General features: G+C 43.9%; 1 protein-coding gene across 2 annotated transcripts; it reads right to left on the bottom strand.

Moving 5' to 3' along the window:
- Window positions 1-506: 506 nt before the first annotated feature.
- Window positions 507-12,785, bottom strand: si:ch211-149e23.4 (uncharacterized). Of its 2 annotated transcripts, none has more exons than XM_061720411.1 (14): window positions 12,675-12,785; window positions 9,188-9,517; window positions 8,160-8,468; window positions 5,917-6,198; window positions 5,696-5,834; window positions 4,371-4,540; window positions 3,999-4,280; window positions 3,604-3,900; window positions 3,235-3,519; window positions 2,951-3,116; window positions 2,140-2,300; window positions 1,969-2,044; window positions 827-854; window positions 507-740 (listed from the first exon to the last, which is right to left on the bottom strand). In XM_061720411.1, the coding sequence occupies exons 1-14, from the start codon at window positions 12,739-12,741 to the stop codon at window positions 594-596; spliced, it is 2,739 nt and encodes a 912-aa protein (XP_061576395.1). In that variant the 5' UTR covers window positions 12,742-12,785; the 3' UTR covers window positions 507-593. The 2 variants fall into 2 exon arrangements, with proteins under 2 accessions (XP_061576395.1, XP_061576396.1); XM_061720412.1 differs by having other exon boundaries at window positions 2,954-3,116.
- Window positions 12,786-13,403: the final 618 nt, after the last annotated feature.

Here is a 13,403-nt window from a genome sequence, read left to right as displayed (position 1 = left end):
TTGAACTCATTTGAATCTTGAAATAGGCACGTTCTTTTAAGTATCTAAAGAAATGAGACACAGTATCATGTGGTATTTATTCTTTGAATGTGTAAGTGTTTCCCACAAGATGATTCGATGGTGCTGCACTCTCCAGGGAAGAAAGAACCTGAGGTCCAGTCTGTCTGCAGGAGCATCATCTTGCAGATTATATAAGATTTTATGGAAAGCACTCATTATTTTGGCACAGCGAGTGGTCTTCAAAAGTTTAGATGATTTTAGATGATGATCTGTCTGGTTGTCAACTCAACTGCATCTGAAAATGTGTTGCAGTAGAACAAAATGGGAAAATTACAGTTAATCACTTTATTGGCAAATACAGTAAAAAAAAAAAACGGAAAGAAATCTCTGAAAATACAGTAAGTGTAAAAACTGCAAAAATTCAAGTAAGACCAAAAAAGTGCAAAACTAAATTAATGCCAATCTGATGGAAAAAATAAATCTGAAGTTGTAAACAATGCTGTTAACAATGCTGTAGCTGCAGTAAGTTTTCCTCGCTAGCTTCTGCACAATGTAAGCTGATTTAAACAAAACGCTGCAAAGCGCCTCCGTCTTCACACTGTGCTCTTGATGTCAATGACGATGGAGTATCTGGTCAGCTGAGCGTACTCCTTGTCTCCCGCCGTGGCTGCTGGCTTCTTGACCTCAGGAGAGCCGGGGTCCAACATCAGAGACGTCAAGGCCGAGAGAGACTCCTGCTCCTGAGTGATGGACATCACAAACCCATTTTATGAACACTGTTCTTCATGTAAACCTTAAACATGTGTGCCGACTGATTAAAACATACCTTGTATTGTTTCTTGTTGTTTCTCTTGCTGTAAGAGAGACAAAAGATGTTTGCATTAGTTTAAAAAGTCATCTCTGAATATGCTGGGAGGCTGTCCAAGGTGGACCCTGCCTCTCGCCTGATCTGCCGGCCGCCACTAGATGGCAATGTGACACAATCATAAACAGGATGAACTGGAGGAGGCAGACTGCAGGGGTGAATGCATCAGCATGTGACAGCAGTATCAATAGATGGCAGGGGAAAACTGAGTCCACCTCACTGATCTGCGAGTAGCGCCTTGCTTTGTGCCTTGTGACCTCCGTGGCTTTAACCCAGCTGTGACGGGCCGCTGTCGTGCTTCCCCAGAGCTGCATGGGCTTCACGTTGGGACCGAAATAGCAAACCTCTTATAGGGAGTCATGTTTACTTGTTGCTCACAGGGTGGCTGACCTTTCCATATTACCCTGACAGACCTTCCCACTGCACTGACACTTAGGCCACATACCACAGGTGTCTGAAAGCTCGGCTGTGCAGCTTTGCTCAGAGCCAGGCCCCGCTGGACCACGATAAACCTTCTGGTACTAGTTTCAGTGTGGAAATCTGGAAATTTCTGCAGACAGAAAAACATAAACACTCGCAGGATTGTGTCTGATATCCCTCCCCAGCTGTAAAAGATGTTGTCCAACATCAACAACATTAAGGGATTCATGTGGGGATTTTTAGACTGATGAATGGTAGCTTGAATTTCATTATACTAATAGCTTCCGAACATGTGGACTTTCTGATCCCTTTACCTTGGCTTTTGCAACGTGGTATTGATGATAATGGGCCAGCTATCAGCAGTCTATTGCACAAATTGCCAGAAGTAACACTGCTCCAAGCCAGAGCAGGAAAATGGAAAAAAAAATTAAATGTGTTATTCACACTGATGAACCATTTCTACCTGCGTGCATGCCGTGCTGCGGTGGCAGATATACACCTGTCTGCTTCAGCCACAGCGCTTCCTGTTTGTGAACTACTATACTGCGGTGACGGAGGTTGGTAGGTGAGTTTGGTTAGAGATCTGCACATCCTGTTTGTCTCGTCTCTGTACTAGGCTGGCAGCGCTGCCCCGACTTGCCCGTCGGCGGGTCACCTGCCGAGGCGACACCTGTGGAACTCACCAGCAAAAGAAGAGGGCGACGGCGAGGATGAGGAGGATGGCTGAAGCTGAAGAGATGCAGATCATGGCCACCATGACTGCAAGAAACACACACAATACAAAGCCACGAGTCAGTCAAACGCTCTTCAAACATATTTTAAAATGAACACGTCACAAGAGGACAGATGCTTACTCAAGAACTCGTCCTGTCTCATGACTTCCACCTGGATGTTGACCGTGGCTCGGTGGTGGTAGAAAGAAGCTGAGCAGATGTACTGTCTGTTGTCCTGCCCTGAGACGTCAGTCTGAAGGATCATCGCAGCCCCATCCATGGGAACAATTGAGCCATCGCTCCTGAAACATAAGGAACTTTCAACTTTGGGACCAACTTTCGGAGAAATAACTTTTCAGTGTCATCGAGGATTTACAGGAATGTCAGCAATAATCTTATCTCTAGAAATATTCAGCGCTAAACTAACCATCTCCAGACTGCAGCTTATCTCCATCAATTATGCTCCATGACATCATTGTTATGGAAACAATTATGTTCATATTTTTAGGCTGATACTTTTTGTGGGAAACATTGAATTTTGTGCGGTGGGCCTTAACTGAGCAAAGAGAGGCTCCCATATCCTGATATATTGCTCTAAACAAACCTTTTTTTGGTCTCAGATTAATGGTTCACAGGGCTGTTCTGTTTGTTTGTTTTAGTTTATGAAAAATAAAGAAATGCAACATATTTCATCCAGTTTGGGACAAGAGCATCGACTCAGCGATGATGCAACATAATGGGGTTTAGTTTTTAACACCGTGCTGCCTGAAGGCCTCTTCATCACATTAAATCTGAATGAGAATTTCACAAACAGCCATATTTATTAGTTTTAAATGTGAAATGTCTGCATTGAAGATAGCGTTTAAATGGTTGTGTTTTGAATTTTGTTGTTGAGTGATATTGACACGGCAGCCTGACTTGTTCATATCTGGGTTCATAACGGACAACACACCACCTTCTGCAGTCCAGGCTGTACTCCGGCACGTTGCCTTCCACCCGGAGCAGTATTTTCTGGTTGTGACGGTTTTCTTGGACGGCCACTCTGTGCATGACCAGCTGATCCCCGTAGCGGCTTTGCAGAGGAGTCGTGTGATTCAGGATGCGCAGGGAGGAGATATCTGCGGAAAGTTCAGACGATCTACAAAGGTGAACTTCGTATGTTTGGATTTCTCCTTACCTTCGAACGGGTTTCTACATAAAGAGCATGTGCTCATGGTTTTGCCTTGTAACACTCACAGTATGTGGGGATGTGAACGGTCCTCCTCTCCGTGATCCCATCTTCAGACCGGTACACGCAGGTCAGGTCCTGCCCCTCGTGAGAGGCCAGAGGAAACTCATAAGTCAGTCTCACTTTCATTACGTGTCCTACATATTCTGTGCGCAGGGATGTTTCTCCCCCGGCATTTTCAGGAAGGACCCAGGTAAGGTTTTCCCCAACGCCCTCCCCACTGAAGTCACACGCTGCCAGCCAGAGAGAGGAGTCTTGCTGTCTCACCACAGACACACTCAGCTGCAAGGGTTCTGAAAAGGGGGGGGAAAGCAGGAAATACATGAGCAGCTGTGCATATCAAGTAAAGAGGTGTTTCTAAGAAAGATCTAACGTACGCTGCTCAGGAATGTTCATCGTTCTTATTTCAGGTGTGTCCAGACTCGGGTGCTGCACCAGGCAGGTCAGATTCTGACCGGCGTACGCTGAGGACAGTAAATCCACAGAGCTCCGGGTCAGTACCAGACCCTCGGCCTGGACTTCAGTCTCCATCATGTGGCTGATGGTGTCGTTGTTTTCAGTGTGCCAGCTTATAGTTGCAGCAGAGGCCACGCTGATCGCAGAGCACTGCAGCTTTGTGTACTTGTGACCATCTCTCCACGCCACGCTGGCACCGACGGTGATGTTGGGGCGAGCTGCGTGGGAAAGAGAAGAACAGCATGTAATGAAGCGTCTACATACATGGACAAATATGTCTGAGGCTAAAAATTATCCATCAGCTGATTAAACAAACCGCAGAGAGGGAGGGTTATGCTTCTGTTCTCTGGTTCCTCAAATGCTGGGTGATTTATCACGCACTGCGCAGTGAGCTCCCAGGGCGAACAGGCCGGGAGGTTCAAAACTCCCCTGACAGAGTGGCTTCCATTATAAGATGTGGAGCTGAACCAAAGGTCGTCAGAGAGACCCACGGGAAGAAGCCAGGTCACACTGGCTGCAGGAACAGCATCTGCCGCTGCGCACTCCAGCACCACGCGTCCATCTTCGCTGCGCAGCTCAACTCCGATCGTGGGAGGAACTGAGAGGAAAGGTGTGCAGACATGATTCCACATCAAGATTTTACAGTAAAACAATGAAGTGATTGAACGTGGAAGTAAGTTTCACCTACCAGGCCGCAGATCCTGAGGTTTGACTGTGACATTAAGCCTCAGCGTCGCTTTAAGGTGATGATAAGAGAAGTCACACTGATACAGACCGGCATGCTGATGCTCAACAGGACCCCGAACTGTGAAGTTTCGGCCCAGCAGCTCCACACCGTCAGGCAAAGGCTTGTCATCTCTGCAGGGCAAATACAGCAGGAACATGAACATATGAAAGATCACAGGTGTAAACAGAAAGGATGCTAGTTTAAACTATGACAATGATGTCAATAAATTAAAAAAAAAAACATTATTAAGTAGATTATATATTATTATGATATAAGGGATTTTATTTTGTGTGTCATTAGAAAAACAGAAAAAGAAAGCACATTTACAAATGACATGACTAGATCTTCTACACAGACGTTGCAATAAAAATGTTTTTTTGTGTATAGTTGTTTTCCAACGATCAAAACGTAAGAGAAAACCTAATGTCGTGACAACTCATGCAAAATGTAAAAACAAAATATAAACGTCTAAATCTGGTTCCTGCTGTCTGTCACTCGTGGTTTTGTGCCACCAAATGTGTCGCCACATCCTCCACAGGATGTGTAGGTTGTCACAGTTTATAAGTACACAAGAAGGGGGAAAAAAAGCACTGATTGATGTAAAAAAAAAAAAGGAGAAAAATGTGCACAACAATTAAAACCAGACATTAAAATTACCAGGTTTTGTGATAAAGCTAATCACTAATCAACTTTATGCACTGTAAAAAATAAAAAAAAAGGCCTTGCAGTAAAATGACATATTTTACTGACGATGCATTGACTGTTAATTGCTTAAATGTTCCCATGATGCACCTCAGTGCCATGCTCTAGCAATCTCCACCTGGCATGTCAGATTTAACATGCTTGACATCATAACTGCTTATTCTCCACTTTCTGTTGCACTTCCAGGACAGCACGTCCATGTGGGTCACTGCAGGATTTAAAGCGGGCTTGAGCTTGAAACGGGTAAATGGCGCCAATCCCTCATGGCTTCAGTGTTATGGGCTCTGAATGGGATGGCCATGGGGCACATGAGGGATACCAGGGACCTAAATGGGCCAAGAGGGGGCAAATCGTGTGGACCACATATAGTGGAAGTAGCATATGCCCAGCCTGAGAAAATGAATAGAGCCCCATCTAAAACCCATGTGGACAAACAAAGTTAGATCCACCATGGAACCTGCAGACAAACCCACTTCAGATCCAATCTGGAGACTTTTTTTAGCTCATTTGGGATAAATGCTGAGTGGATTATCACAGTTTTTGCATGTGACAGTCACAAAGCATTATCACAAAATATTCCTTACTTTTTGCAGGAGGCGTTGTAACGTGGCACATTCCCTCTGACCTCGAGGTCAATGACAATATCAGTCTCTCCTTCTTGCAGCTCAAAGAATTCATCGCTGCCGTTTCCCACTTCTGATTGCAACCGACCCGTAGTCAGATCTGCCGATGGAAAGAGAACAGTTTCTGTCTCTGCTTTACTTCATAGACAGCGACTTGTTCACCAAATCTGAGATTTACTCACAAAAAGCTGGCAGTGTTAGGCCTCTTGACTCCGCGTGTGTAAATTTGGGATGTTTAAACACACAGGTGACACTTTGACCCTCGTACTCTGTCGCAGGGAGATGCACCGAGAGTCTCTGCGCGTCTCCGTTTGTGTCGTTCTCCCTCCGCAGCTCTTCAGTCATGTTCAAAGCCAGAGAGACGTCTGTGCCGGGTCTCCCTCCGGATGAAATGCAGGAGACCACCCAGAAATCATTTCCTCCTTGCTGTACCATCTCTGCTTTAATGGTCACATTTGGCTTTGCTGAGAAGCAGGAAGAAAGGGCGAGAAGAGTTTTTCTTTCACAAGCTCCTAATGTTTTTTCCAGCTAATTAAAAAGTCAGATAGCAAGTAGAGGATCACTGTGTTTTTTGTTGAATAGGAAGCTGGGGCCGGATGAGCTGAATGTTAGCTAAACATGGGCCAAAAGGGGCTTCTGCTTGGTTTTTGGAGAATGATGACTTAGGCTTATCACCTGTCCCATCTGTTGGCTGAGCCACAGCTGAGAGCAGATGTCTGGCCCAGCTGCTGTCCGAGCAAAGCTGGGAGAAGCTCAGGCTTTAATACGGGGAATCAGCTGAGAACCAAGTCTATTATCAAATACATGAGAGTTGAATTGACTTGCATTAGCCAGCCATCCCTAATGAATAAAAGAGGTAAGAAAACCTCGGGTGTCGGGGAATCATCACTCCTCAGCGGAAAAATCTCCATCTGTTAACACCAAATGTTATTTGCAGATTTAAACAAAGACGTGTTGGAAGCTACCTAAGCAGCTTTGCCTCAGTGGAGTGTGGATGAATTGTGGACAAATGAGCCAACTGGCCTCACTCATCCTAATGGGATTGTTCTCATATATGCAATTTAAAATAGATGGAAATACAAATATGTATTACAGCATGATGTCAGAGCTCCAATCATATTACACTGGTTGTGGTGTGGTGGTTAGCACAGATGCCTCAAACCTGTGACAGCTGGGAAAGGGTCCAAACCCCCCCGCAACCCTGAAGAAAGTTTGGAAAATGAATGCCTTAATACAGCAAAGGCAGCTGCTGATACACTGACCACTGGAGGTAATTGGTAAGAACGATTTTAAGCACGTAGTCTGACGTGTCCCGTGGAGGTTTTTCTACTGCGTGGTGTGCTTACAGCTCCGCTCCACTCAGTTCAGCTTTGTTTTCGGGGTGCAGTCAGGATCAGTTGAAATAACCAGTTGAAAATAACCAGAAGGTCTGCTGGTATTCATTTCAGCGCAGTTTGTATGTGTTCACAACAATCGTCTCCTCAAGCCGCTTTGCACAAAAAGCAAACAAGACGCTCCTTTTCAGTACGATTACGTTCCAATTCAGCCCAAATGTGCAGGATTTGTTCACTGTGTTGGATTTGCAAGTAAGAATTATCTCTGACTAATGAGTAGACTCAAACATTTTCCAGTCCATTTTTCGATTAATATCTGTTCAGCTTGCCTGAAACCTGCCCACAAAACCCCACTGGTAACGGTAAAGGGCATATGAGTCACTTTCATGCAGAATGGAGTGAACTTGTACATTTCTTTTCACAAAAAACATTAATGAAAGGTCTCCCTTATTTAGGAAACAAAATAATATTGAGGGACTGAAAGATAAAAAAAGTAAGGTTTCACTTCCTGTTTTCAGCCCGTTTACGTGGTTGGCTTTACTGTGACACCCACTGCTTTCCTAATTTCACAGATTGTACATTTAAAGCCCCCCTCCATCCGTCTTGTATGGGCGCTTCCTTCTGTTCAGGGTCACGGAGGGGAGGGTGGAGCGTCTCCCAGCTGTCATCAGAGGACAAATAATGTATCCTGTGCACACATTAATACTATGTGGTGTGCAGAAAGTAAAAAAAAAGATCAGGAAACTGAAACTTGCTTTACAAGATTGACAGGTGTCGACATGCACATTCTTCTTGAACAATCACCAACGTTGTACCTTGCACCATTTTTTTTTGTTCTTTTCTAAGTTTCTTGAATTTTGCTGCCTTTTTGTTCCCTTTGCTCAACTTCTCTGGAAGACTGCATTCCCACATGAATGCACTGCGCTGTGTAATGTGATTAATGGTCTGTCAGTGTGTATGTGGAGCAGAGTGAGAAGGAACAGGAGGAAAACGTTATGGTGTTGCAAGATGCTGAGTCGTGATGTTTGATTGCAAATCTTCAACTGGTTGATGCAACACCTCCCAACTGGAGTCGTGAACGATGCACTTACCGTATGTTTCAACCCTCACTGTGGTGAGTTCAGGGTTTGGGAGGGTTGGGTGCTGGACTGCACATGTCACCGTGTCGCTGTCCTGTAAGTGGGTGGGGAAGCGGAGGACGCTGCTCAGGGAGGAGGTGCCGTTTGAGTGAGGAGTTTCACTCAGGTTCACAGTGAAGGGGGGATCTGAGGGAGGAAGGCCGCCCACCAACCAGCTGATCTGAGCTGTGGGCCTCCCACCGACCGCAGAGCACGACACAGACTGGTACGAGGTGTCACTGATGGTCTCCTCCTTCACTTGGACCTGTATATCCGGCCGAGCTGGGAACAAATTCACGCGTTAAATGTTGCCTTAGACTTCAAAATGTTCATTTTATAACACATAGGGCTGGGCGATATATCGAGATTTTACTATATATATAGATATATTTTCAAACACGATATGGTACGAGACAATATCGTTTATATCGATTTAAAAAAAAAAAATCTTTTTTTTTTTTTTTTTACATTTTTTTTTTTTTATGATTTTGACATAGCTTATTTTGTGAAAAATGGACTTGAATGTTTTATTTGAGATTTGCACAAATGTTTTGTTATTTGCACAACTGTCAACCTCAGTGGAAAAGTCTGCCTGTTACTGTCTACATTGTATTAATTGCACAGTGTATTTTAATTTAATGGTTATGCAGGAAAGGGATATTTGTTTTATTTTATTCAAGAAGCATTTTTATTCTATATATGCAGGCAGTTTATTTTTATTTCATTTGTTTTATACATTTTGATATTGTGCAGACCTCTGTTAATAAAGGAACCTGTGTGACATTTGGCACGAGGCTTTGTATTAAAACTGACTGTTTTTTTAAGGGTTTGCCTCAGAAAAAGATGAAGCTAACAGAGATGCTATGCTATAAGGCTTTGGGGGAAACCCCAATTATGGCACAGAAAAAATATCGAGATATATATCGAGTATCGCCATTCAGCTAGAAAATATCGAGATATGACTTTTGGTCCATATCGCCCAGCCCTACACAGTAACTTACCTAATACAGTGACGAAAACACTCTCATAGAAATACTCTTCCTCAGACTCAAATTCACAGATGTACTCTCCCTCTGCCTCCACGCTGGACACCTTCATCCGAACCGTGAGGTTGGTGGGAGAGTCCGGGTCTGAGAAGTCATCGTTGCTGAAGGGTTTCCCGTTCAGAAATCCCGCCAGGCGCTTGAGTTTACTTTTAGAATTGGTCTGGCGCTTCCACTTGCCGCTGTGGATCTGACTGTCGCCCTGATATCTACAGCTCAGGTACACGTCCTCCCCGAGGAGCGCCGTGGCGTTGTGAGAGATCACGAAGGTCTGCTCCGCACCTGAACCTGGGAGACACAAAAGAACATGATGCTCGGTAGGAATGAGAGGTCACAAGTTCGTCTGAACACAATCGACAATCAGAAACAACAGCAAAGCAGAACTTTCGAGGAGGAAGACGCGTCCTGTTCTAGAGAGGGCGATGTGCAGGGTGATTAGATGCACGTTGCTGTGGGTTTGGAAAGGTTTCAAACATACTTTTTGTCTTTCATCAGATGTGAAACTGCGATAAATGAGCCAGAATAACTGTAGCCGTAAGGTATTCAGGTTCTCCATTACAGTTAGAGGTCGCCAATGACTAATTAATAGAAATGAGATTGGAAGTGACTTGAAGCACAAGTGATATTTAACAGAAAATGTTTACTAACTTACTTTCTTACTTTCATTTTCTGAGGTCACTGGGTCAGCGTGCTGATGTTAGCATTTCTTAGTTGGAAACAAAGTTTGTATTTAAACACACAGAATAGGAGCCAGAAATAAAATGAAAAGGTTAAGTAAAATAGTAATAAGATAGTTTGTTATTCCACCTCTGTGGCGCTTTGATGTCCTGTGTGAATGGGACAGAAGGTGAAGCAGTATTTGGTTTCCGTGGATACATCACCTTGGGAGACAGCAAATTTAGCCATAGTGTGTGCAATGTGTGAAATGACAATTGGAAAGATGTATCAGATCAGGCTGTCGGGCCGGATGGTGGTCTGACAGCGCCTTTCAGATCTGCAGTCAGAATACCCAAAACTAAAGCAGCACTACAGTTTGTGTCCCATAGGGGAAAAAACAGGGACAAAGTTGAATTTGTATTGTCTTTTATTCAGCAATTTCCATTATTTATTGCTGACTAAATAAAGCAGCCAGTGACCAGACACATTTGGGACCTGCTGCTGACTGTGGACAGCGATGTAGAGGGGAGGGACTTGGACAGGGCGCACAGTGGTGTCACTGGGAATGCACAGCTGGAGAGTGGAGGTGGAATGAAGAGGGTATCTCTGGTGCATCTTTACAACACAATCGCTGTGTGACAGTAACACTTGTTTTCTAGGTTTTTTGCAATAAGTTGTTACGGTACATAGAGTTACATGTTGAAGCACTCCACATCTTCTACTTGAAATGCTTTACTCAGCATCACAGCCTCAAGATGTCATTTGGATTCAACCTCTAGGAATCACGAATATTTGCACCCACAGAAGTCTAATAATACAATGTTGGCACTTTGATGTTTTTGCAATCCACAAATACCTATGATCTCAGTTAATCTTAATCAAAAGAGTGCAATTAGTCTGTTGGTTTCCTGATTAAAGTAGAATAGGTGTCTAAACTAAGAAGAAAAGATTAAAATTGAAAATTAAGAAGGTTCTCACACAGGATTCAAACCCAGAAGGATGTTCAACAAACTGTTCGACAGCCACTCATGCAGCTATATAAGTGTATGATTGGTTGGCTGATAACCATTCAGCCTTTTATGTCAAAGACAGCAGCAGCAACAGAAAACGTATGTGGATCATTGAAAGTTCACTCACTTGAGCGGAACCGTAAAATGGTCACATTTTACTCAGCCAACTGGTTTTCTGCAGCAAATTCTGTCCAGAAGCAATTCATTCAGTTTTATTTGCAGCAAATTAATGTCATTCTGAAACATATTAGTGGAGGCATTTTGCCCTTTTTTAATTAAAGTTGTTGCTGTCTACACTCAAAGGGCTTTTTCATTGGAAACATTGGTTTTTGTTAAATGTAGCCTGGTCTCGCCAGCGTGTTAGTGAAAGCGCTCTAGAAGTGGTGTCTGGGTCGTCACACAGATACCTGGAACAGAAGTCAGCTGCAGTTAAAGGGAGCTGTTAAAGGAAAGGGGATTTAACAGGCACTGACAGGATGCAGCACTTTGAAGGGAGGACACCGTGCTGTCTTTCCTGTAGTGCACAGCGAGTCCTCCTCACTCTCCTTCCCCTGCTCTCTTACTCAAAGTGCACTTGAGGACAGTTTGTTTTATCAGTCAGCTGAAGCCGAGAGCTTCTTTTCAGCTTTATATACATGATGAGTACAATGATGAAAACGTGCTGCTGCACTGCGTCATGGTACACCGAAATATGCAGCCAGCTGCTGCAGGCTAAACTAAACTGTTTGCATCCAGCACTGGTGAAGCTGCAAAGCTGCTGGTCTCCCTATATATCACAGCAAATGGAAACAATGTGGAGGGTTTCCAAAGCCTTTTAAGAGGAGAGAAATAAATATGCTGTATCACTTCAATTATGTCTTCTGAGTCCATAAACCATTTGCCCTTGCAAGTTATTGCCAAAATAAATGTCAGCCAAGAATGGGGGGAAAAAAGCATGGCTTAAGGATACTAACTAAGTAGTAACCAAGAAAGAAAACATGCCTTCATGCAGTGCATCATATTTCCTGAACCCTGGGGGCTTCTTTTTCTCACCAGACAGCAACAATTGAGCAGTGAAGCGCACACACACACACACACACACACACACACACACACACACACACACACACACACACACACACACACACACACACACACACACACACACGCACAAAGATACTCAGTCTTTTCGGGAGCCAGAGCCTTTTCTCACATTTAAACATTCATTCAGTGACTCTGCAGATACCAAAGTCTACTAACAGTCGAGTTTCTGTATAACTGCATGCTGTCAAGGGTTTTCCTCTCTCTCTCTCTCTCTCTCTCTCTCTCTCTCTCTCTCTCTCTCTCTCTCTCTCCCTCTCTCTCTCTCTCTCTCTCTCATACACATACACACACACACACGCACGCACGCACGCACGCACGCACGCACGCACGCACACAAAAATGTAATGACCCTCATATATTAGTTTTAAAGACTGTAAAGGAATTGCTTGGGTTTTAGGTGACACAGCTGATCAATAACAATAAACGGTCTGCCACACTGACATTAAAAACAGGCCTGCAGCTGTATATTGTAGAACTACTTAACTATCTTCTCTTTATTATATGATTTTATTTCCTGTGTGCATTTATAATTTGACTAATATGGAAGGAATAAAAACCCTCCAAACAAAAAAAAAAAAAGCAGCAGTACTGTTGCGCGTAAATGCCACATGTTAAATAAAGACCTTAAGGTCTCATAAAAATAAACACATCAACAGCTGACAGTCACAGATGGGTTGTAAACCCTGCAGACTTACCTTCTATTTCCAAGCAATGAGAAACATTTAGGACGAGACCCAAAAGCAACAGCCAAGAGCATCCCATGATGGTGTCATCAAGTGACACAGAGGTGGATGCACCAAGCGCATGTAAGACACAGGGGTATTTAGAGAGTGTGTGCTTTCTGTGGTTTATAGTTATAGGTACACACCCTCTCCAGCTGACATTGACATGTGTGCATGTTTGCTGCCACTCATAGACCCACATGCCCACACACTAACTCATGGCTGCTTCACTGTTCTGTTCTTTGACACACTTTGGTGAAGATTTGCATGCCTTTTACATTTTTCTCTTCTCAGGTGCCAATAGTTTGTTTTCTCCACATCTCCATGCATGGAGTTTCTGTTCAGTTACTCGGCCACCTCATATAGTTGGGCGCCTTGGGTAACGGTAAGCCGTGCGTCATTCATACCATCCTGTCCCTGTGGGGACTCTCAGAGACTGCCTGTCTGACAGCACAGACAGCTTGCTGCTGCTACTGCCCTGCACTTTGGGAAATCACTCACTCATGGTCATTATTTTATAGCCTTATTATTCTCTTTTTCTCTAAGGCTATTGTTTTTTTCCCTTCAGACAAACTTATTTCCACAATTTCTCATCCTGTAACTAAAAAAGTGCAAGCGAACTAATGCACAAGGAAGGCAATATGTCATGCAGGGACTCAACAGAGCAACACGAGTCAGCGTTCGCCATCTCTAATTATCTTT

The sequence above is a fragment of the Cololabis saira genome, chromosome 4 (genome assembly GCF_033807715.1).
Source record: "Cololabis saira isolate AMF1-May2022 chromosome 4, fColSai1.1, whole genome shotgun sequence".
Taxonomy (NCBI): domain Eukaryota; kingdom Metazoa; phylum Chordata; class Actinopteri; order Beloniformes; family Belonidae; genus Cololabis; species Cololabis saira.
This window is presented reverse-complemented; position numbering and strand designations above follow the sequence as displayed.